This window comes from Malaclemys terrapin, chromosome 1 (genome assembly GCF_027887155.1).
Source record: "Malaclemys terrapin pileata isolate rMalTer1 chromosome 1, rMalTer1.hap1, whole genome shotgun sequence".
Classification (NCBI taxonomy): Eukaryota; Metazoa; Chordata; order Testudines; family Emydidae; genus Malaclemys; species Malaclemys terrapin.
In genome coordinates, this window is record NC_071505.1 from 25616862 (window position 1) to 25639203 (window position 22342).

Sequence of the window (22342 nt, forward strand, 5' to 3'; positions counted from 1 at the left end):
CTACATTCTGGACAGGAATGACTGAGGTACATGCCATACAAAAACAAAATTAGCAAAAGAAGCCTTTGTTTGTTAAGATAGTCTGTATCAGGAATACAGGCAGATGGGGATGCACCAATGTCACAGAGTAGAATTTGGCTCAAAGAGCAACTTTCAATTTATTTTTTTAAGTGCTAAAAAACTAATAGTGATTGAGTAAATGTATATGGGGACAACTGCAGGGATAACGAAGAGTCCTAGCATCAATCACCATCTCACTGAATTCTGAAGAGACTCATTCTAAGCACTCAAGGTCTGTAAGTTTGCCTTGCCAAGACAGACAGAGAGACCAACCAATTTACCTCCCCCCAACCCAACAACCAACCACACACACTCACAACATGAAAAAGGGATTTTTATAAACTCTCTCTTTGACACTAGTCTTGCAAGACAGAATTGCATGTGTTACTCTAGCCCAATGCACATGTTCCACTGGCACTGTCCAGAGAAGAGCATAAAGCAATCCTTTGTCAATTCCCTCTGCTTTTCCTATTGGAACAATGGAGACACACACAATTCAGAGAAGTATGCAGATGAACTCCTAGTGTGATTGGGATGTGGAAGAAACAGCTAACATGTTAAGCCATAGGTGCGCAGTGGTAACAACATTTTCAGAAAAGATTATGGTAGCCCAGGCGCATACACAAAAAGGGAACATGTATGTGTGTTCACATGTGAGCACACAGTAACCACAACTGTGTGAAAATGGCCATTTAGACATCTAGCTTTTTGCATACCTAATTCAATTGTATTCATTCAGAGTATGTGTGAACCTAAATTTGCACACAATTACTAAACACTAATTACCCATTTACAGTATTGAGGAGTAGCTTTCATATATACAGTAAGAATGAGAAACTAGTGGATTTAAAATAAGATGTTAACCAGGTTTGTTTTGGGTATCTCTTTGGGTTTTGTTTTGTTTTTAAGAAAACTATGTTTATCAGATTCTTTGCCCACCTCCTATAAGTTTCCTAGAGTCTAACCAAAGTCCTAGTAGTCCACAGCTCCACCTACTCGCCTCTTCAATTTCTAATGACAAAGGATTCCATTCAGTAACCAACACCTCTCTGATCAACAGTTGTTCCACCCATTCCCTTTCTTCTGTCAGCTTCTAGACAATTCTAGATTTTCTTGTTTCCTTTTAGGCACAGCAAAAACCTTGAAATTTTTCACAAGCCTGTCAAAATGTCCCTCCAAAACGAGAATGTCTGAACCCCCAGATCTCTCATAAAAACCATAGAGGATTTGTGACTACTACTTCGGGTGATTTAAGCCTTGAATAGTCTTAATCTCTTACACTTCCTTCATGCTGGATAAATCACATTAAGAAGTATTACCACTCTGCTCTCAAACCTCCAAGGAACCACACCATTTTGTTAAGAAAGCTAGAAATGGGAACAGATCAGTTTATTATTTCACACAGGAAATATCTGAGACTATTTTCGCTTTCACATAGCAGATCAGTTTCCCAGGACCCTTTATGAGGAGTTAAAAGTAACTTCACAAACACTGTAAATTTACTCAATCTCATGTTTAGAAAGCATTCTTGTTGCTCATATCACAAGGCATTTTAATATCAAATTACAGGAAGTAAATACTTAAGTTGCACCAGACAAGTATGGCTTTACATTTTGATTGGCTTCAGTGTGGATGTTTCAGACATTACATACTATTTTAATAAGTCATACTGAATTCAACGTGAAGAGCTAACAAAAATATAAGTTTCTGATCAACATAAATAAAATAAAATGTCTAAAATAACCAACTTTACAAAAAAGAGAACACTTGTTCATAAGGCAAAACCAGCAACTAATTACAATAGTTAATGCTGTCAGTATTCCGATTAATAATTGCATAAACTATCAAAGTCTGTATTTCACTCTAAGCCAGAGATCCCCAAACTTTTCAGGGTTGCTCCCCCACTTACCCCTGCTGGGAATGGAGCTGCAGCCTGAGGCCGAGAGAGCGGAGCTGCAGCTGGGCTGTGGTGGGGGCCGGCAGCCAAGTGAGGCTCCACTCCTGGCCCCAACCCCCTGGGCCGGCAGCCAGGCCTGCAGCCAGATGCAGAGCCACGTCAAGGCTGGGGATGGGGACAGGGCCAGGCTTGGGGACGGGAGCCAGGGCCATGGCTGGAGGCGGGGTTGGAGCAGAGCTGGGAGTGGAGCGGGGAGGGGCTGGGTTGGGTGGCGCTCCCTCACCGCCCACCATGGTAGCTGGCCCAGGCCCAGAGCACTCACCTGAACATTCCTCTGCGCCCTACTAGGGGGCACACCCCACAGTTTGGGGACATCTGCTTTAAGTGTTGACATTCAACTTCACTTTTTGTAAAAAGAACAGGAGTACTTGTGGCACCTTAGGGCTTGTCTATACTTACCGCGCTGGTTCGGCGGCAATCGAACTTCTGGGTTCGATTTATCGCGTCTAGTCTGGACGCGATAAATCGAACTCAGAAGTGCTCCCCGTCGACTCCGGTAATCCTGCTCGCCGCGAGGAGTATGCGGAGTCGACGGGGGAGCCTGCCTGCCGGGTCTGGACGGCGGTAAGTTCGAACTAAGGTATGTCGACTTCAGCTACGTTATTCACGTAGCTGAAGTTGCGTACCTTAGTTCGATTTGGGGGTTTAGTGTAGACCAAGCCTTTGAGACTAACAAATTTATTTGAGCATAAGTTTTCGTGGGCTACAGCCCACTTCATCGGATGTATAGAATGGAACATATAGTAAGGAGATTGTATGTATATATATATATATATATATATATACATACACACACACAGAACATGAAAAGGTGGGAGTTGCCCTACCAACACTAAGAGGCTAATTAATTAAGAGAAAAAACTTTTGTAGTGATAATCAAGATAGCCCATTTCAGACAGTTTGACAAGAAGGTGTGAGGATACGAAGGTCTTATCGAAATTAGACTTGAAAATTTCCAAACTATGTGTATGGGAATTTTAATAGTTTCTGCTAAAGAATTCTATAAACTGCTTTTGAAATGTTACCTCTCTCAGCTGAACAATAATGTGAAAAATATATGGAAATAGACTACCAAAAGTATTAAAATCATATATATACAGTTTCTGACATACAGCCGTCTAGTCCCTCTTATCCTCCCAGTTAAAAAATTATGTTTGTTTTTCTGATTGCTTTTTCTGAGTGTCTTATATGTATAATCAGTATAATTTTTCAGTAAATATATGGTATGTCTGGATAGAGAGATAGAGATACTTTAATTAGCTAACAGCAATAATTAGAGTACAAAGATTTGCGTAACCACTGTACAGATACTTCTCAACTGTACTGGGAATTCACAAGTCTCTCTACAGTGACTGACTCCCATACTTAGAAGTTTCAGACTATTTACTAGACACAGTACCTTGTGGAAAAGCCCCATAATTTAATAGGGATGGAATTAAAGAAGATCCTTTCAAAAGAATTTCAAAAGCAGTTTACAGAATTCTTTAGCAGAAACTATTAAAATTCCCATACACACAGTTTAGAAATGTTCAAGTCTCATTTCTATAAGACTTTTGTATAAGGAGCTAAGCAGAAAAACTCCAATATATTATATATAAAATGTATAGAAGACACTTTCCCTTTCAGAATTTTTCATTCTTTCTTTGTGTTTTTTTAAAGCTCTTCTGATTCATTTTACTCTGTCCCAACTTTCTTCATTACAAATACTGTGTACTTTCTGCAAAGCTCCCTATACTTCAACTAAGGCTTTTCTCCCAGTTGCCATTACTTGTGTTTACATGCTTCTTTTAGCGTGGAAGATTCCCAGCCTCTCGGTTATTTATTTGACTTAACTCTCTGATCACACCGCAAGTTTACACCGCTTCACAAAACCCAATCAAGGTACCCAAGCTTTAAGATTTCTTAAAGGGGAGTTTCAGAGTAGCAGCCGTGTTAGTCTGTATCCGCAAAAAGAACAGGAGTACTTGTGGCACCTTAGAGACTAACAAATTTATTAGAGCATAAGCTTTCGTGGACTACAGCCCACTTCTTAAATTTGTTAGTCTCTAAGGTGCCACAAGTACTCCTGTTTTTTTAAAGGGGAGTGACAGCCTGAAGTATTCAAAAAGAGAACAGAATCTCAACCAGGACCCATCAGGTTTAGCTCTACCTCATTTCTGTATGGGGAAAAGGGAATGGGTTCTTAACCTCACCTGGCTGGGGATTTCATGCTCTCAGCATGCTACTATAGTTCTCTCTTTTCTGAGCCAGCCAACATGTTTGAACTCCCTCAGCTGAAAGAGGGAGCATTTTCAATTGGAAGATTGACACAACAGGAGTCTATCACACTGGAACTGGATGAGAGGTACAGCACCGAAAGTCAATAGAAAACTCAAGGTACGTCTACACTACCCACTATTCTTGTAGCTGAAGTTGCGTATCTTAGATTGATCCCCCTCCCCCAGTGTAGACCAGGCCTCAGTGTCAAAGACAATACCTGACATGCTTGAACATACGAAGTATGCTTAGGGAGATGCTGCAGTTGGAGCTCTATCTCACAGAACTCTCAGTAGGGCTTGCAGTGAACTGGGGCGGTATCACTCCATCAGTTATCTAGAAAGGGGTACGTCTTATATAAGCAGAAGTGGGAGGTTTGCTTGTTGTAGAAAAAAAAAATTATGGCCTAACAGACTGAATAATGAATTAGGAATCAAGATCTCCTAACTTTTTAGCCTGGTTCTGCCCCTGACTCCTAGTGCCCTTAGATAAGCCACTTACGGCAAAATTCTTTGCTGGTGTAAACTAGCAAAACAACTATCGTTAGTGAACCTCCATGAGTTTACATCAGAGATTTGGCCTTCGATCTTTGTGTCTCACTGTCAAGGTTCCTTCCCCACTCTGAACTTTAGGGTATAGATGTGGGGACCTGCATGAGAAGCTCTAAGCTCAATTAACAGCTTAGATCTGGTCTGGCTGCCACCATTCCCAAGCACTAATTCCCTTCCCTGGGTAGCCTTGAGAGCCTCTTCACCAATTCCCTGGTGAACACAGATCCAACCCCTTGGATCTTAAAACAAGGAGAAATTAACCATCCTCCTTCCTTTCTCCCACCAACTCCTGGTGGACCCAGATCCAACCCCCTTGGATCTTAAAACAAGGAAAAAATCAAGTATTAAGAAAAAGGCTTTTAATTAAAGAAAAGAAAGGTAAAAGAAAACCCTCTGGGAGAGATTAGCATACCTGCTACTCTCACAGACAACAGATTCCAAACACAGAGGATGCTCCCCTGGGCAAACCCTTAGTTACACACACAAAAAATACCCAAATATCCAATTTGACTATTCCTCTAATTGCACAAGACAGGTTACAAAGAAATAAACATAAACCTATTTATTTCCTTCACTAATACTCACTACTTAATAAGAGGCTGAATTCTGGAGCTTTCCCACTCTGGTCCAAAGTGAAACTCACAGACAAAGGGAACTTCCCTCCTTCCCTTTGAACCATCTTGTCCTCCCATTGGCTCCTCTGGTCAGGTGTCAGCTAGGCTAGGTGAACTTCTTAACCCTTTATAGGTAAAAGAGGCATTAACCCTTAACTATCTGTTTATGACACTCACTTTCCTCACCTGTAAAATGGAATACCTACCAGCCAATGTTTACACCTATGTAAGTGACTAGGTCACGGAACAGTAATAGTGAAATGTAATGTGAGAAACAGGATACCGCAATTGCTCCGGAGAGCCACTTAAAGTATTGCATAGATCAAATTAAATACAGATTAAACCCTAGGATGCACTTCTCAGTTTCTTATAAATGGAATTATGCAGAATACTTTTAGGGGCTCCAATCAGGGATTCTAATTAGAATCAATCTTACTTTGAAGCTGAATATTACAGGGAAGTAACTTGAATCCCAGGAATTAGATCATTCAAGTCTTAGGAGCAACTTCCTATACCAACAAAGCAAGGCTTGCAGTCTGACTCAAGGGTGGCTAGCCCCCCCCCCAAAAAAAACACTTTAAAAAATTGTTTTAGGTACACGTGACAATGTTCAATGTAAATAGTTATTCAAAAGGTTCATTTTAATTCGAGAGAAAGAATTCTTACTTTAAAAAAATATGTTTTGTGGTCATGACAAGTGCTAAATTAACCACACAAACTTCTAAGAGTCCTCTATTTATCTGAAAGTCATTTATCATGTTGTGGGCCGCAACGAAAGCTTCTTCAATCCACACTACTCATGTGCCTCAACCCTGCTGTAAGGTAACAAACACTTACGCTATGTCTACACTACGTGCTAGGGGTGTGATTCCCAGCTTGCATGGACAATCACTGAGCTAACAAGAACATTAACGACGGTGAAATCGCAATAGCATAGGCAGCAACAGCACATCTTAGCCATGCTGTGACCCAGGGACGTCTTGGTGTCAACTGGCAGAGGGGTGAATAAGGTTTAGAAGGTTCCACTGCATCGGACATCTCCAAAAGAGTGGCAAAGGGTGGCATGTGAGGTCTCAACACACTGGTCATTTTAGTCATTGTGAAATATATGAATGAGCAAAAATTCCATTCAGGCTGGGGATTGGAGACTCATCTCTTTTTGTTTGGTCAAGCGTGAATTGTCTCTCTCACAAGGTAAACCTATCAGCATGCGGAGCCAGATGCTAATTAAAAGATTGCAAGGTCAACAACAGGGAGACCACAGGGAAGAACAATCAGCAGGGGATGCCCTGATTATGAATAATGATCAAAAAGCTATTTTGATATATCTGGGATTGCAAAGAGGACAGTGTGACTCATCTCATGAATGGAAGATCACAGCCAAGCCTGGCCGTAATAGGTCAGAAGGATTTTGGATGAATTTTTATTCTATGTCTTGTTAGTTAAATATAGGCTCTAGAAAGTGTGTTATGATTTTATATGTAACCATTTGTTTCCATTAATTCTACTTGCTTCTTCATGAGTCTGTATTCCTTTGTTAATGTCTTGTTTTTCCTACAAACATATATAAGTACCGTGTGTTGAGCAGAGCAGTGATCCTGAGATATAACTGGTAAACTGGTCTGCACTATTCCTTTGGGAGCAGTGGATCTGTGAATTCAAAGAGTGTCCAGTGGAACAGGTGCAGATGCTCCAGGAGGACACTTGTAGTGCTCAGGGGTTGTAATATACCTTATCGTTAACCTGTAAAGAGAGAGCAGGGCTTGCAGAGGCCTGGAAGGCAGTGCTTGTATTGCCAGAGGCTGATGGTGTTGGGGAACTGACCTCCAGTAGGCACAGATAAGGCTTCCTCGTGATAAGGGAAGGTGCCTCACAACTCTGGGTGTCACATGCCAAGTACGTCCTGACCAGTTTCAGGCTTGTTTGTACTCAATGAGAGGTAGTGCAGGTATGTGTATGAGAGCTGGGAACCACACCTCTAGCTTGTGGTACAGATGCAGTCATAGAGAAGTTTAAATCTGCATGCTAATACTGCTAATAAGTGTGTGCCAGTTAGTGACAACTGAACAGACGGAGGCTAAAAAACCCAGGAAGTAAGCAGAGGTTTAAATAACTGAAAACAGAAACAGGCAGGGGCTTTATTTAAAAAAATTGGAAATAGGAAAAGAATTTGTAAAAAAAAACAAACAGAAAAAGGTAATTGACTCAGAATCAGCAATTTGTGCACTAACTAGTTTATGTCTCTGCATGATCTTATCACTGTTGCATTGATCTCCTTCCTCTTCTTATTCCATGTTAACTCACTTTTTGCATCTGGTTTTACATTAGATAGTAAGATGTGGTCCGTGCCCCCCCCCCCCCAAATTTACAATGTGTTTGCACAGCACTTGTGGGTGCTTAAATAAATAAATAAAAATAAAATAATATAATATAATAAATAAAAACAATCTTTTTTTAAATGTAAGTACATCTGTCTACGCGGGATTGGACAGAGACATCAATCTATCTCCAATAAACTACCAGGCTAATGGTGCTAACCCTTGGTCACAGTCAGTCAGTCTGAATCCAATTCAAAATAGAGACCATGAGCTGGAGGGCTCTATGTCCCAACATCAAATCTCTGGTTATCCAGTTGCTTTGTGTTCCTGTCTTCCCCATCTTGCCACCTTAAGTGAGATATTATTGCCTATAGGAAAGGGAGCAAGGCACCTCTTGCAGCTGGAGGGAAAGGAGGAAGATTTGGGCTGTGATGCAGTATTTATTCATTCCTGTTCCCCTTTCCCTCCCACAAGACCTATGATCACAACTTGAGATGTGGATGTTTTTCAGGGTAGAGAACAGTCCTGAAAATAATTAGAATCTTTGAAAATCCTCTGGAGTTCACATGCCAGAGGCAAGACACACAAGAGTTCTATAACTAAAGGATACTTGCTTTCTAAGAGTTAAGGATTTACAACACAAATGTTAATATAAATAAGTTTCTTAACATTTCACATCATTCTAGAGACCGGTGAAATTATGTGGCTTAAGAATTTCTTTTTTTAAATATACCAATTTACACATATGCTACTCAATCAAAGGATCAAAGTCTCTTCTGGCATACACTGGTGCAACTCCACTGAAATCCATACAGTTATAACTTATTTGGGTAAAGGGTTTGGCCACTATTCTTTAAATCCTTTGTCCTGATGGAATTATTACAAATTTCCTTAAGGAACATACATTTTCCTTATACACAACAGACAAGCAGTCAAACTTTAACCCTGGGTGACTAAAGTTAGGCTCCTAAATCCACATTTAGGCACCTAAAAGTGGTCTGATTTTCAAAGCTACTGTACATCTAACTGACCTTGGTGGGGTTTATGGGTACTATGACTAAGGCTAAGATTTTGTCCTGGTTATTTTTACTAAATGTCATGGGCAGGTCACGGGCAATAAACAAAAATTCACGGAAGCCGTGACCTGTCTGTGACTTTTGCTGCTGCAGCTCCATGGTTTCTACCACCACAGTAGTGGCTGAGAGCTGTGGGGTTCCCCCTCTGCCCATGGCAGCTGAGGCTTTGGGAAATATGGTCACCCTGGAGAGAAAACAGGGCACCCCAGCCACTCACCCGAGGCGTGCCCCTCCCTCCATGTGAGGCTGTCACCTGTCGCTGGAACCCTGGGGAGGCCCCTTCAGGAGTCTGTCACCTGTGGCTGGAACTTTGCAGGGGGCCCCCTGTCGCTTGTTGCTTCTGTTGCCGGAACCCTGCCAGGGCCCCACTGTGGGCTGTCAGCTCCAGAGTCCTGCAGCCCCTGGGGCTGAAGCAGAGAATGTCATGGAGGTCTCTAGAAGTCACAGATTCCATGACTTCCATGACCTCCATGACATAAACATAACCTTAACTATGACCTTCTAAATACCAAGTCCCATATTTGCTAACACATTAGTGCCTATTCAGTTAACTTTATACCTAAATATGGATTTGGGAGCAAAACTTGAGGCACTAGATTTGAAGATTTTGGCCTATTGTTCCTCTCACATTGTATGTGCACAGAATTTTGCCTATAAAGTTTAAACTTAGTTTCAGACATAAAAGAGGATGAAGCAAAAGGTCTCTGCTTTTCTAACATAATGAGCCACATCAGTATTTTTTTTTTTATAAGCAAAACCACTGCACATCTGAAGAAAATGCGGTATTGGTTTAAAAAAGTAGAAACATGAGAAACGTACAAATTGATGTTGTTATCTAATAAGACCAGAAGTGATCTGCACTACATGACTGTAATTAAATGTAGTGTGTGGCATCTTAAAATAAAAATATGTCCATTAATAATGACAACAATGCCTTGTATGAAAAGTAAATATCAAATAAACCAATGCACTAGAGATTATTGCATGCAATGCTCTTGTATGCTTTTTAAATCATACATTCAGGTGGGGAAGGAAAAATATATAGCCACTACTACATGAGAAAACAACATTTAGTTGTGAACAAGGATTGAAAGCTAAATAAATACCTTTTCATGTTTTTTCAGAAAGTTTGTCTTCTTGATTTTCCCATGATGCTGTAAACACAGAAGCAAAATATGAGCAAATATGACATAGCAAGAAGTTAAAATAATGTTATACAACTTGAATAGGGTGAAAAAAAAATCAACTAACATACAACTATTCATTACACATTTATAGTAATGTACTACTACCATGGTTCTGCCTACTTATCACATGCCAATTAGTTATCTTTGTCCTTAACAGCAATACTGCTTATTCAGTACCTAAATATCCTAACATACTCTAGGCATTACTTCTTGGCGCTCTCATATCTGAACTGTGTGAACACTGGGTGAAAACTTTCACCCTGCAGTGTTGCTGTTTGTAAAGTGGTTTGTTGAGGGAAATGTATAAATTTAAAAATCAGAAAATTAAATACTTAGCCATCAGAAAATAATTAACATGACACTAATCAGAAGAGGCAGAGAGCCATTTCTATGAGTCTTCTTCCACCACACCCCCTCCTCAAAAATCAGCTTTAGAAAACGCCGAAGTGTGTTTCATTGTTAGTTCCTTTGTCTTTCTAGAAATGGGAAAGCGGCTGCCACTTATTTTTAAATGCAACCAGTTTTCCTTGTATAGACTTCAAAAATGATGTAGGTGCACTCAGTTTTCTTTGTTTTATATCTAAGATGACAACAGGATACCCACAAAATAAAGCAATAAAGTGTAAAAAAGAAGCCAAGATACAGGATATGAAGGTCATGTCAGGGGTAGACAGGTAACAATGTAATTGGAATAAAGAAAGTAACTGATGCCCTGTGAGCAGATAAGATTCATCTAGAACAGGGGTCTCAAACAAACGGCCCGTGGGGCTATTTCCTGCGGTCTGTGTGCCCCCCAGCCTACATCCAGGCCAGGGGTGGGCAAACTACAGCCGGAGGATTGCCCCTCTCGAGCCCTGCGCCACCCCCTGAAGCAGCTGGCATCACGTCCCTGCGGCGGGGTGGGGGGGTGGGGGTGGGGGGAAGAGCAGAGGGCTCCGTGTGTTGCCCTGGTTTCCAGGCACGCCCCCCCACACACACACACAGCTCCCATTGGCCAGGAACTGGGAACCGCGACCAATGGGAGCTTCGGGGGAGATACCTGGAGGAACGGCAAGCAGCGCACCAAGCCCTGCGTGGTTCCTCCCCTGCCCCCGGGGCCGCAGGGATGTGGTTCCAGCTGCTGAGCAGAGCGGTACGGGGCCGGGGCCAGCAGGCACCTCCAACCCCCTGCCACACCCCACACTCCCTCCTGCACCCCGCACGCCAACTCCCTGCCCTGAGCCCCCACCACATCCCTTCTGCGCCCTCTGGGGGCAGGGAGGGGGCGGTGTTGGGGTGGGGACTTCGGGGAAGGGGTTGGAATGGGGGCAGGGAAGAGGTGGGAAGAGGTAGGGCAGGGCCTCATGGAAGGGGTGGAGTGGGGGCAGGGCCGGGGGCAGCGAGGGGGGGGATGTCAGTGATGCGGCCCTCGGACCAATGAACTAGTCCTCATGTGGCCGTCCTGGTCATTTGAGTTTGAGACCCCTGATCTAGAAGGATTGTGTTGTGGGAGAAAGGATTGGATCAAGGAAGGGCAAAGCACAGGGGCTGAGGAAGAAATAAGGAATTGTTGGAGGGGTAAGGGAAAGATAATTGGAGTTTTTAAATTACCTGGATTGTGGGTGATGGGTTACATGAATTATACTGCTGCAGTTTAATAGTTACATTAAAATCTTATTTGTAATGTATTTTTAAAATATGTCAAGGCTGCTCACAGTACATAGATAGGCATCCTTTTTAGCATTAGTATAAAGTATAAAATACACATGTACACACTTCTTAAAATAAATTCTAAGCAGATTTTCAATATGGTATGCAATAGAACAAGACTATTTTTTCTTTCAGTCCCACTTTGCACAAAACGGTGACTTCCCGTCAACTGTTATCCTTTTTCAAAAGGGCACTTAAAATGTTTTGCAATTTTTCACTTAGAATCTCTTATATTACATTGTACTGGAATTTCTTTCAACTCATGACATCACTGTAGATTTATTATTTTGTTGTTGTGATTGTTTGTCAACATTCTGCTCCTTTTAATTTGCAACATTACCTCAATTTGTCTACAGTGGTAACTATTTTAATAATAGTAGTATCACCTTTAGGTTAATGGTTCAACAAGATTCCTTTGGTTCACACCTATTTCACCGATTATGAGACTTTGGTTAATGACGCCAATATAAAGTTTTTTGCCCAAATCCCACCAGATCTCATTAGAACTCCAACAACAAGTTCTCCTTCTACAGCTCCCAGGAGACACAGACACAAGATTAGAAAGCTTCTCCCAAAGTGCTATTTGTTCTGGCTTTTGAGACATTGGTAATTTGTGAACTTGGCCTTAACACCTGATTAAGTGCTCTCAGCCAATACTTGTGGTAGAAATGGAGATTATTCATACTGTAGCGGGGTGGTTACTCCGCTCCTGCCCGGAAGGGCTTAAAACAGCCCTGGCAGAGGGCTGCAGTTCTAAAAGCTGGGCCGATTGGGGAAGTAGCCACAGCTGGGCCATGCCCCAATCAGGCCACAGCTGGCCTGTATAAAAAGGCTGGGAGCCAGGAGCTCAGCAGTTTCTCTCTGCACTCAGAGAGAGAAGGGCCTGGCTGCAGGGAGCTAAGACAGAGTACCTGGGTGGAGCAGGGCTGGGGAAAGGCTAAGGAGCTCCAGCCTGGATAGCCCCAGGCTGCAGCCTAGTAGGAGGCCAAGAGGTACTGGGGGTTGCAGAGGGCAGCCCATGGGTAGGCTAAGGCAGCAGGTCCAACCTTGCCGGTGATGAGTGGCCTATACTGCAGCCTGCCCCAGAGAGCGGGGGCTAGTTGGTGACTGGCAGTGGCTTTATTCTGAGGTGAGGTAGGGATAGTGGGTGGGGGTTCCCTGGGGAGGGGAGACCCTAGTACTGAGGGGTGTACTGCCACCCCAGATAAAAGGGCACTGGGGTCCAGGAGGGACATGGGAGCCAGAGTACAGGCGGATCACCGGCCTGCAGGGGGCGCTCCAGGACGCTGGAAGAGCTAATTCCCAGAAAAGACCAGCAGGAAGCGCTGCAGGGGTGAGTCCGCCCCTCTACACATACTTTATCAATGCTTAACAAGATATTTAACTTGCCTAATTAAAAAGCCATGAAATTTATTACATGGCCTCACACTTGAGGTGCATGTCCCACCTATGCATTTCACTGCACTGAAGAGGAACAGTAGTATGCCCATGCACAGGGACTGAAGGACTGGAGCCTGATTTCAGACATGCTACAATGAAGGGGATAAACAAAGCTATATCTTTTCACCATTCAATTTCCTTGCTTTTTTATGTATATATAAATAAAATAAATGCTTTTGTTGACTCATTTCCCACAGTTAAATTTAGATCCTGAGAGAGAGGTCAGCATGAAACCAGAAGTTAAAACACTGGAGTCATTATTCAGCAAATAAGTTCTTCCAGTGATATTTCTCTTGCCAAATGTTAGAAATGAAATATTTGGCTATATACACATATCTAAGTTATCATTACAAATAATTCTCTCCTCTTCTGAAGTACATACAAAACGATACAGACCAATGTGAAACATCTACAGTTTTCATTATAGGGACATATAACCACCATAAAAATGAACACCATGTCCAAGTTAATTACTTAATTAGGATATTATCATTAAGGACTCCAGTACATGTCCATATTTTAAGCTACAGTATATTTATAGGTTTTGAGACTGAGAATAAAAAAGAGATTTCTTAAAAAATTAGCAAGCTTCTATCCCTAAATGTCCTCAGTCTCTCCCATTTCTTATCCTTGCCTACAACACCTACACATTTTACAATATAAAAACCCTCACTGCTACTAATATAAATGGTAAGCATAACTGCTCACTTTGCTTTTTGTTGCAACCTTTTCCTCTCCTCCGCTGCCTTATTTTATCAAATTAAGGCCTCTATTCTCCAGACAGATATACTAGTGCAAACCCTTTAGACCCACATGGAATTCTGCTCTCTTCCATGGGATTCAAACTGTGAATAATAGTACACACCAGCTCATTGATTTGCAGGATCATATTAAACATCAGTAATGAGGTGACAATTGTCAACATACCACAATATGTGATCCAAAGTCACAGTTTTGTTCAAATCAAACAAATAAGATACAAAAGAGAGCTGAAAGTGAATGACCTAAAGGAGTTCTGACCTGAGTGAAGAAGTATGCATGACTCCAGCATACAGCAGTAAGCAAAAATATAGTTACCTTAAGGAAGAACCTCTTATCTGTCCTGGCAGGATTGTAGGAGGCAAGGTAAGCAGCTATTAGAAGGAATTTGGAGTAATAAGGAAGTTCTACGTGAGCATGTGCAGAAAGTCCTATAAAACAAACACAGTTTATGAGTCGCTGAGGGAGCATTCTAACCGCGAGAGGTTTAAAATTAGACTAGTAAGTTTTGTTCTGGTTCTCAAGGGCAAACACATTGCAGCATTCCTCTTCTCTGCCTGCTCCATTCCTGCAAGTAAGCAGAGATGGATATTTGCTACAATCCAGATATTCCAACAGTAAAGCAGGCAGTGTGTGGGACAATGTGGCATGCATGGGTCACCCCTGAAACAAAACAAAACCAGCACTGTTTGCTAGTGGACTGCCCTAGAGCTCCCAGGCATTATGGTAATACAAAGATTAAATATATACAGCAACAGATGACAATTTCCTGCAATATCCAGGGGAAACTTTATTGAATGTATGTATCATTGTAGGACAGGGTTTGTACGTAATTCCATGGAGGACAGGGACAACAGCCCTCCAGGGACAGTGGGTGATGATTAGGCAAATTTACTCAGGTTGTAACACTTCCAGAGAGTTACCACCACCTGGAGAAAGACTCACATATACTGGTTCAAACTGGATTCTCCAGGAACCAGCAGGCACAGAAAGGTTTTTTGGATAAACAGCCTGAGTTTAAACTGACTTAGAGCCGTCTTTCTGATTCAGCAAGAGGACAGGATCTCTGGTCCATGGTTGCGGGGATCCTTAGGGAAGGACTGGAAGGACTTTGGCCTACTGAGGCCCCATAAGAGTAAGTGTTCTTGTTCTGTGCAAAAGAAATAATGACCTGTAACAAGAGGAAAACCCCTGGGTCAGGTTTAAAGGACTGTTCACCAGCCAGAGCCCTTGTTGGAGTCAGGGGATGATCTCTGGTAAGCTTATTAGCATGCGTGTAGGTTTTTTTTAAATTGTTTTTAATGTTTTCTCTGTAATGCTTTCACCTTAAGAATAAATGTGCTTACTTAGAAAGAGCTGTGTGGTAGTTTAACAGTGGGCAATTACATTCTTTACTGTCTCTGAACAGAACAGCAAAGCAAAGCAGATTGACTTAGGCAGCCTGAATTTGTTGGGGAGGTGACAGTATAGGCAAGGAGCTGTGCAGTCTGGAAGTACCCTGGTCATGAGGAAGACAGTCACAGGTCTACACCCAAGACAGGTGATGGCTTAAGAGCCGGAAGTGTAGAGGAGGTGCCCTTGCTGGATCATGGTGGGGGAATACAGGTCCAGTTACCCTGAACTGTGACAAATACCACTACTAAGAAGAAGATCGTGGTTCCCAGATCATTGATGAAATCTGAACTGGGATCTTCATTTGCTGAACTGGTTTTAAAAAAACAACCCTCACATTTTTAAACATTTTCAGGCCAATCTGGTTTAAGACAGTTTGATAATTTTGCCATATCCACACTAGCTAACCAAACTGTCCGCTTACCAATTGAGATTTGACCTAAAGGCTGCTATAAACTGTTCAAGGGACCAGCTCCACAATGAGCCAGACTCCAACTAGGGAGTCGGATTGCATCTTTGAACACACATCAACGCCCAGGCTGTGGCTGGTTTCTCAGCTGCAGCTCAGCTTCTGGACATTTTGGTTTTTTAATTTTATTTATGATTGAAGGGTAAAGGTTTCCAAATCACTCAGCCCGATTCGTTTGGTCTAGTCTACTATACATGCATTTTGCAATTTTACATAACCAAGGGTATTTCATGATGTATCTTTCCTCCTTCCTTTCACCCTTCCATTTCTACACTTTTCTCTTTCTCCACTTTCCTCCAGTCACTGTAATTTTTTTTATTTAAAATGTGTATGACCAGCAGCTCAAGCTACCTTATCTTCTCTGTTGGCTGGAGAGGTCAGTTTCTTAGAGGGTCTATTTTGTGACTGCTCAGTTTTGTCTTTTCATCTAGACTGTTCCCTGCCCTATGTAGCTTGTCTTCTGTGCTTTGTACAACACTAAGCATATACCTGTCAATGCTCAAATAAACAAAAGTTGCAGGTTTAATCTTCATACTTCTAACAAATAAGGTTTGATCACATAGGAGTAGTGGTTTATTTAGAATTATTGCATCTATTTGATACCTTTCAAGTGCCCAGGTTCTCCATCATCCTGCTGTATTCTCTCCCACTGTGAGCTAAAAAAGAAAGACAGGTGTTTAAAGAAAGAATACCTGTCATATCCAAATGAAAAGAGAAGTTACTTACCTTGTAGAGTAACTGGCGTTCAAGATGTTTTGTCCCTATGGGTCCTCCACATCAGGATCCATGGACTCATGAACCAAAATTTTGTGAGCGGGTCCAGACCTGTGCCCTATGCATCCTTGTGCTCTGGTACAAGATGTATAGGGTGGGAGAGGGTTACCATCACTTTGGTTCCTTCTCAAACAAGTCTATACAGAATGGGAAAGGAGGAGTCTATACAGGAAGGATTGGCTCCACCTAAACCAAAATGGAACCAGATTGCTGACATGTAAAGTTAAGAAGGTTATAGAAGAGTTTTTAAAGTAAGGGCTGAGGGAAAGCCAACAGGTGCAAAGGAACACATAGTTCAGATGGAAACATCTCTTAGGGAAATATCTATTAATGGCAATTCTCTATATCCTAGTAAACAAGATAGGAATGAAGTTGATAGAGTACAGGTAGGAACTGAAGAGAAACAGTCAAATGAAAAAAAAAAAAAAAAAAAGAGTCCCATTCAATTACATCACATAATGGCAGACAGCTAAAAAGTGAAACATTTTATAAGTGTTTGTATATAAATGCTAGAAGTCTAAATACTAAGATGGGTAAACTTGAATGCCTGGTATTAAATGGACACCCACACCTTGAATACTGCGTGCAGTACTGATCACCCATCTCAAAAAAAGATACATTAGAATTGGAAAAGGTACAAAGAGGGGCAACAAAAATGATTAGGGGGATGGAACAACTTCCACATGAGTAGAGAGTAAAAAGACTAGGACTTTACAGCTTGGAAAAGAGACAACTAAGAGGGGATATGAGAGAGGTCTATAAAATCATGAATGGTGTGGAGAAAGTGAATAAGGAAGTGTATTTAATGCTTCACATAACTCAAGAACTAGGGGGGGGGGGGTCGTCACACAATGAAATTAACAGGCAGCAGGTTTGTTTTAAACAAAAGGAAATACTACTTCACATGCCACACAGTCAATCTGTGGATCTTGTTGCCAGGGGATGTTGTGAGGGCCAAAAGTATAACTGGGTTCAAAAAAGAATTAGATAAGTCCCTGGAAGATAGATCCACTAGTGGCTATTAGCCAAGATGGTCACAAATGCAACCCTATGCTCTGGGTTTCCTAAGCCTCTAACCGCCGGAGGCTGGGACAAAAATGGATGGATCACTTGATAATTGCCCTGTTCTGTTCATTCCCTCTGAAGCATCTGGCATTGTCCACTGTCAGAAAACAGGATACTGGGCTAGATGGACCATTTGTCTGATCCAATATGGCCCTTCTTGTGCTCTTAACGACTCTGAAGCTGAGGGGAAGGAGGGTGGATAGTAGAGCACCCATACGGACAAAACATCTCGAAGAACTCCAGTTACTGTACAAGGTAAGTAACCTCTCCTCCTTCAAGTTATTGCTCCTATGGGTGCTCCATGTCAGCAGATTCCCAAGGAGTACCCCAACTGAGGGGGAAGGGTGCTGAGGAGGTGGATTCAGTATGAGCCAAAGAAGAGCTTCGCCAAAGACCACTTCTAGAGCTGATGTACAGACAAGAGAACAGTGTTGAGAAAATGTACTGAAGACCAGGTGACAGCTTTGCAAATGTCCAAGATGAGTACGTTCTTCAGTAAGACCAGATAGGGAGACTGAGCCCTGGTGGAACAGGCAATCTTCCTAGGTGGAGGACGCACCTTTGAGGCTTTGTTACAGGTGAGGATGCATCCTGAAATCTGTTTTCAATCTTTGCCCTTTCATTCTTTCTGCTATGGAAATAAAAAAAAAATAATCTAGAGAAAGCCCAGGGGCTTAATCCTGCCAAGGTACATTTTTGTGTATCCAGCATATGGATACTCCCTTGTTCTCTCAAAGATCAAGGCTTGGGGTAATACACTGGTAGATGAATGCCCTGATTAATGTGGAATTCTGATGAAGCTTTAGGCAGAAGACAGTAATGGGGACAGAACATCACCTTACTGCCATAGAACAGTGTAAGGTGGGTCAGTCTTAAGTGCTCTGAGTTCCCCTACCTTTCTGATTGAGGTGATGGCTGTGAGGAATGAGGTCTTAAAAGGACAAATGAAGAAGGGTACAATTCCCTGTAGGTTCAAATGGGGGCGTTTCTCAGAGCGTTCAGGACTAAGCTGAAGTCCGTGTTCAGCAGGTTCTTCATAAATAGGTCAAAGTTAAACAGAGCCTTAATGAATCTTGCAATGGTTGGGTGAGAAAAGCTTGAAAACCTCTTGAGGGAGGAGTGAAAAGCTGTAATGGCAGACAGGTGAACCTGAACTGAGCTCAGTGATAAGCCTGGGGTTTTAAATTTAGGGGGAGGGATAGCTCAGTGGTTTGACCATTGGCCTGATAAACCCAGAGTTGAGAGTTCCATCCTTGAGGGGGGCCACTTAGGGATCTGGGGCAAAATCAGTACTTGGTCCTGCTAGTGAAGGCAGGGGACTAGACTCGATGACCTTTCGGGGTCCCTTCCAATTCTAGGAGATAGGATATCTCCATATATTATTATTATTTTATTATATTATAGGTAATTGAGAACATGCATGAGGAGAGACTCAAGAGGAAGTACAGATTGATGGGTACACCAGGCTTGAAAACATCTTCATATCTGCACATAGGGTTTCCACTATTGAGCCGTATCATTTGATCTTCTGAAGAACAGTCCTGTTGTATGCTAGAGAGCCATCTAGGAGCCAGGCACGGAGGTGGGTCACAGTGCCTGACTGCTGGGTGAGGAGATCTGCTGCCAGAGGAAGATGAAGAGGTGGTCACAGGGACAGGCCTTGGCCATGATGGCACTATGATGATGGCCACCACTTTCTCTTGTGTGGACTTATTTAGGACCTTGAGAAACAACGGTGCTGAGGGATAAACGTAGAGTGACATGTGAGGCCAAGGGGGTGAGGGCATCTCCCAACAAGTTGTGACTGTGCCTTCCCCTTGAACAGAAGTGTCGGTACTCTACATTGATGGTGTCACAAAGATCTCTCTCTGGGGAACCCCAGGTGGGACAGATCTTCTGAAATACTATGTCACTCAGTTCCCACTGCCTGCTCAGGAAGTCTACTACAGTGTTCTACGGTCCCAGCAGATAAATCACTAAAATCTCTATGGGGTGGGATATGTACCTCAATTCCATAGTTTTATTAATTCTGTGCCTAAGGACTGGGATATTGCTCTTCCTTGGTGATTTTTGAAATACATTGCAGACCTGCTGCCCAGCATTACTCTGAGTGGCCCTGATGTTGGATAGGAAGTGATGGCAAGTGTAATGGACTGCACTGAATTCTAAAATGTTGATCTGGAGAGAGGTCTCCATTGAGCTGTGAAGTCCTGGAAATGGGTGCTCCAGCCTATTAGGGAGGCATCTATAGAGATGACCTTTGTGGGGGGGAGGACATGAAAATGGAACTCCCAAAGCAGATCTTTTGAGGCTCCTTCCACCTATTGAAGAAGCTGATGACCCTCTGAGGTATGACACCCACTTGGACAATTTGTGCATCGCCAAACCTGAAGACAATAGGAGTGTAGTCTTGTAAGGGATGTTATGGATATACAGGCTGCTATATGGCCAGGAGTTGAAGGCAAACCCTCACTGTGGTTTGCGGGTCTGATGTATTGTGGAAATGAGGCTGGACATTATAGCAAATCTCTCCATGGGCAAATATGGTTTGGCTGTAATGGTGTCCAGAATGGCAGAGGCCCAAGGAGTGGGAAAGAGACAGGGTCCTGTTGGTTACTGACTGCACCTCGAGAAAGGAGTGCATCGTCCAAGTAGGGAGAGACTATTATTCCCATCTGACAAAGATGAGTTGCTACCGCCAAGGGCACTTTTAAAGACCCTTGGAGCAGTTGAAAGACCTAGGGTAGGATGCAGTATTGGTGGTAGGATGCAGTATTGGTAGTAGTCTTTGCCGAGAATGAACTGCAGGAAACATGTGAGAGAAGGGTGCACAGCTATACGAAAGTATTTATCTTGAAGGTTGAGAGAGAGAGAAAGACAGACCAACCCCCAGAGATCCAAAGAGAGAATGATCAATTCCAGGGTTACTAACCTGAATCACAAAGAGGATGAAGCTGTTCAAAGTCCTGAGATCTAAAATCAGTCTCCATCCTCCTCGTCTTGGGAACCCAAGTAGTACAGTACCTGGAGTAGAACCCTCCCCTGATAAAATCCAGTGGAACTGATTCAATCACCACAAAGACTGCAAGAGATTGTACTTCCTGTCTTAAGAGACCCTTGTGAGAATGGTCCCTGAAAAGGATTTAGCTTCCAGTTTTTAAAGGATTCCTTTTTGCCTCTAACCACTTCTTTTACTTTGTTGTTTAGCTATGGTGGCAATTTTTGGTCCTCTTACTATGTTTTTTAAATGTGGGGGTATACATTTAATTTGAGCCTCTATTATGATGCTTTTAAAAAGTTTCCATGAAGCCTGCAGGCATTTCACTCTTGTGACTGTACATAATAATTTCCATTTAACTACCTTCCTCATTTGTGTGTAGTTCCCCTTTCTAAAGTTTAATGCTACTGTGGTGCTATTCCTTGGTATTTTCCCTCCCACAAGGATGTTAAATTTAATTATATTCTGGTCGCTATTACCAAGTGGTTCAGCTATATTCACCTCTTGGACCAGATCCTGTGCTCCACTTAGGACTAAATCAAGAATTACCTCTCCCCTTGTGGGTTCCAGAAATAGCTGCTTCAAGAAGCAGTCATTAATGGGGTCTAAAAAACTTCATCTCAGAATCCTATACTGAGGGACTGCAGATATCCCCCATTATGATTGAGTTTTCTACCTCTATAGCCTCTCTAATCTCCTGGAGCATTTCACAATCACTATCACCATCCTGGTCAGTTGGTCGGTAATATTTTCCTATTGGTATACTCTTATCATTCAAGCATGGAATTTCTATCCATAGACATTCTAAGGTACAGTTTGATTCATTTAAGAGTTTCTCTATTTGACTCTATGCTTTCTTTCATATATAGTTCCACTCCCGCACCAGCACCACCTAACGTGTCATTCTCATGTATGTTGTACCCTGGTATTACCATGTCCCAAATAAAAAGTTGATCAAGAATTTAATTCACCACCACCCACCCACCTATACATTCTTAATGCTATTTAAAAATAAAATAATCCCATGAAGAAAAGAAGGTTTTTGTTCCATAAAAGCAGGAGGTGAAGGAAAGAAAGGAACTATGGGTCAATGATGGTGCAGTGGATTTATAAACCTTGCCCCAATAAGATGGTTTTGAGGAGCTTGTATGTTGTCTCTCATATTTATAGTACCTTAAAGAATTCTGAGGTTTGCATAGTAAGAGATGAATGATACAGTGTGGAACTTGAGGCAATTTTTAAAAGAGAAGACAATTTCAATTTCAGTTATCCTCATATATTATGGTGATGAATTTCCATGTTTAAGAGGTTATGAATTATTGAAAAGCACCCTATAATTTTTTCTCTATCTCCTATCAAATCAAATTATGGGATTTATTGGATTATAAGCATGTTTAAGAGAGGTTTTCATTTTTGTAAATTAAAATGTAAATCAATAATAAAACCCCAACACTGAAAAAACCTACCCATTAAGTATACCAAAAATTAAAGACTATAGAACAAGAGAGGACACTTGAGTCATACCTAACACATCCAATGATAGCAGAAACACCTGACCTTTGCTATAAAAGGGAGGAGCTGCTGACAGAACATTATCCATAAGGGGCCCTCTCCTTTAGGCTGCCCTCCCCCTACAGTCTGAATTGTTGTTGACTTTCCAGGCATGATGCAATGTCCACCTGTTTGCCTGGTCATTGGAGAAGGACCAATCACATCTCCATTGGTGGAGGACTGCTT

At 42.1% G+C, this 22342-nt stretch overlaps 1 protein-coding gene across 4 annotated transcripts in view; it reads right to left on the minus strand.

Moving 5' to 3' along the window:
• ORC5 (origin recognition complex subunit 5) overlaps positions 1–22342 on the minus strand; it is a 202680-nt gene that overhangs the window by 91254 nt on the left and 89084 nt on the right. For all 4 annotated transcript variants that reach the window (XM_054017942.1, XM_054017953.1, XM_054017925.1 and 1 more), the window contains exons 10-12: positions 16372–16424; positions 14226–14338; positions 9939–9986 (exon numbers count right to left, since the gene is read on the minus strand). In XM_054017942.1, the coding sequence (XP_053873917.1) occupies positions 9939–9986; positions 14226–14338; positions 16372–16424 (214 nt within the window). The remainder of the gene's footprint in view (positions 1–9938; positions 9987–14225; positions 14339–16371; positions 16425–22342) is intronic.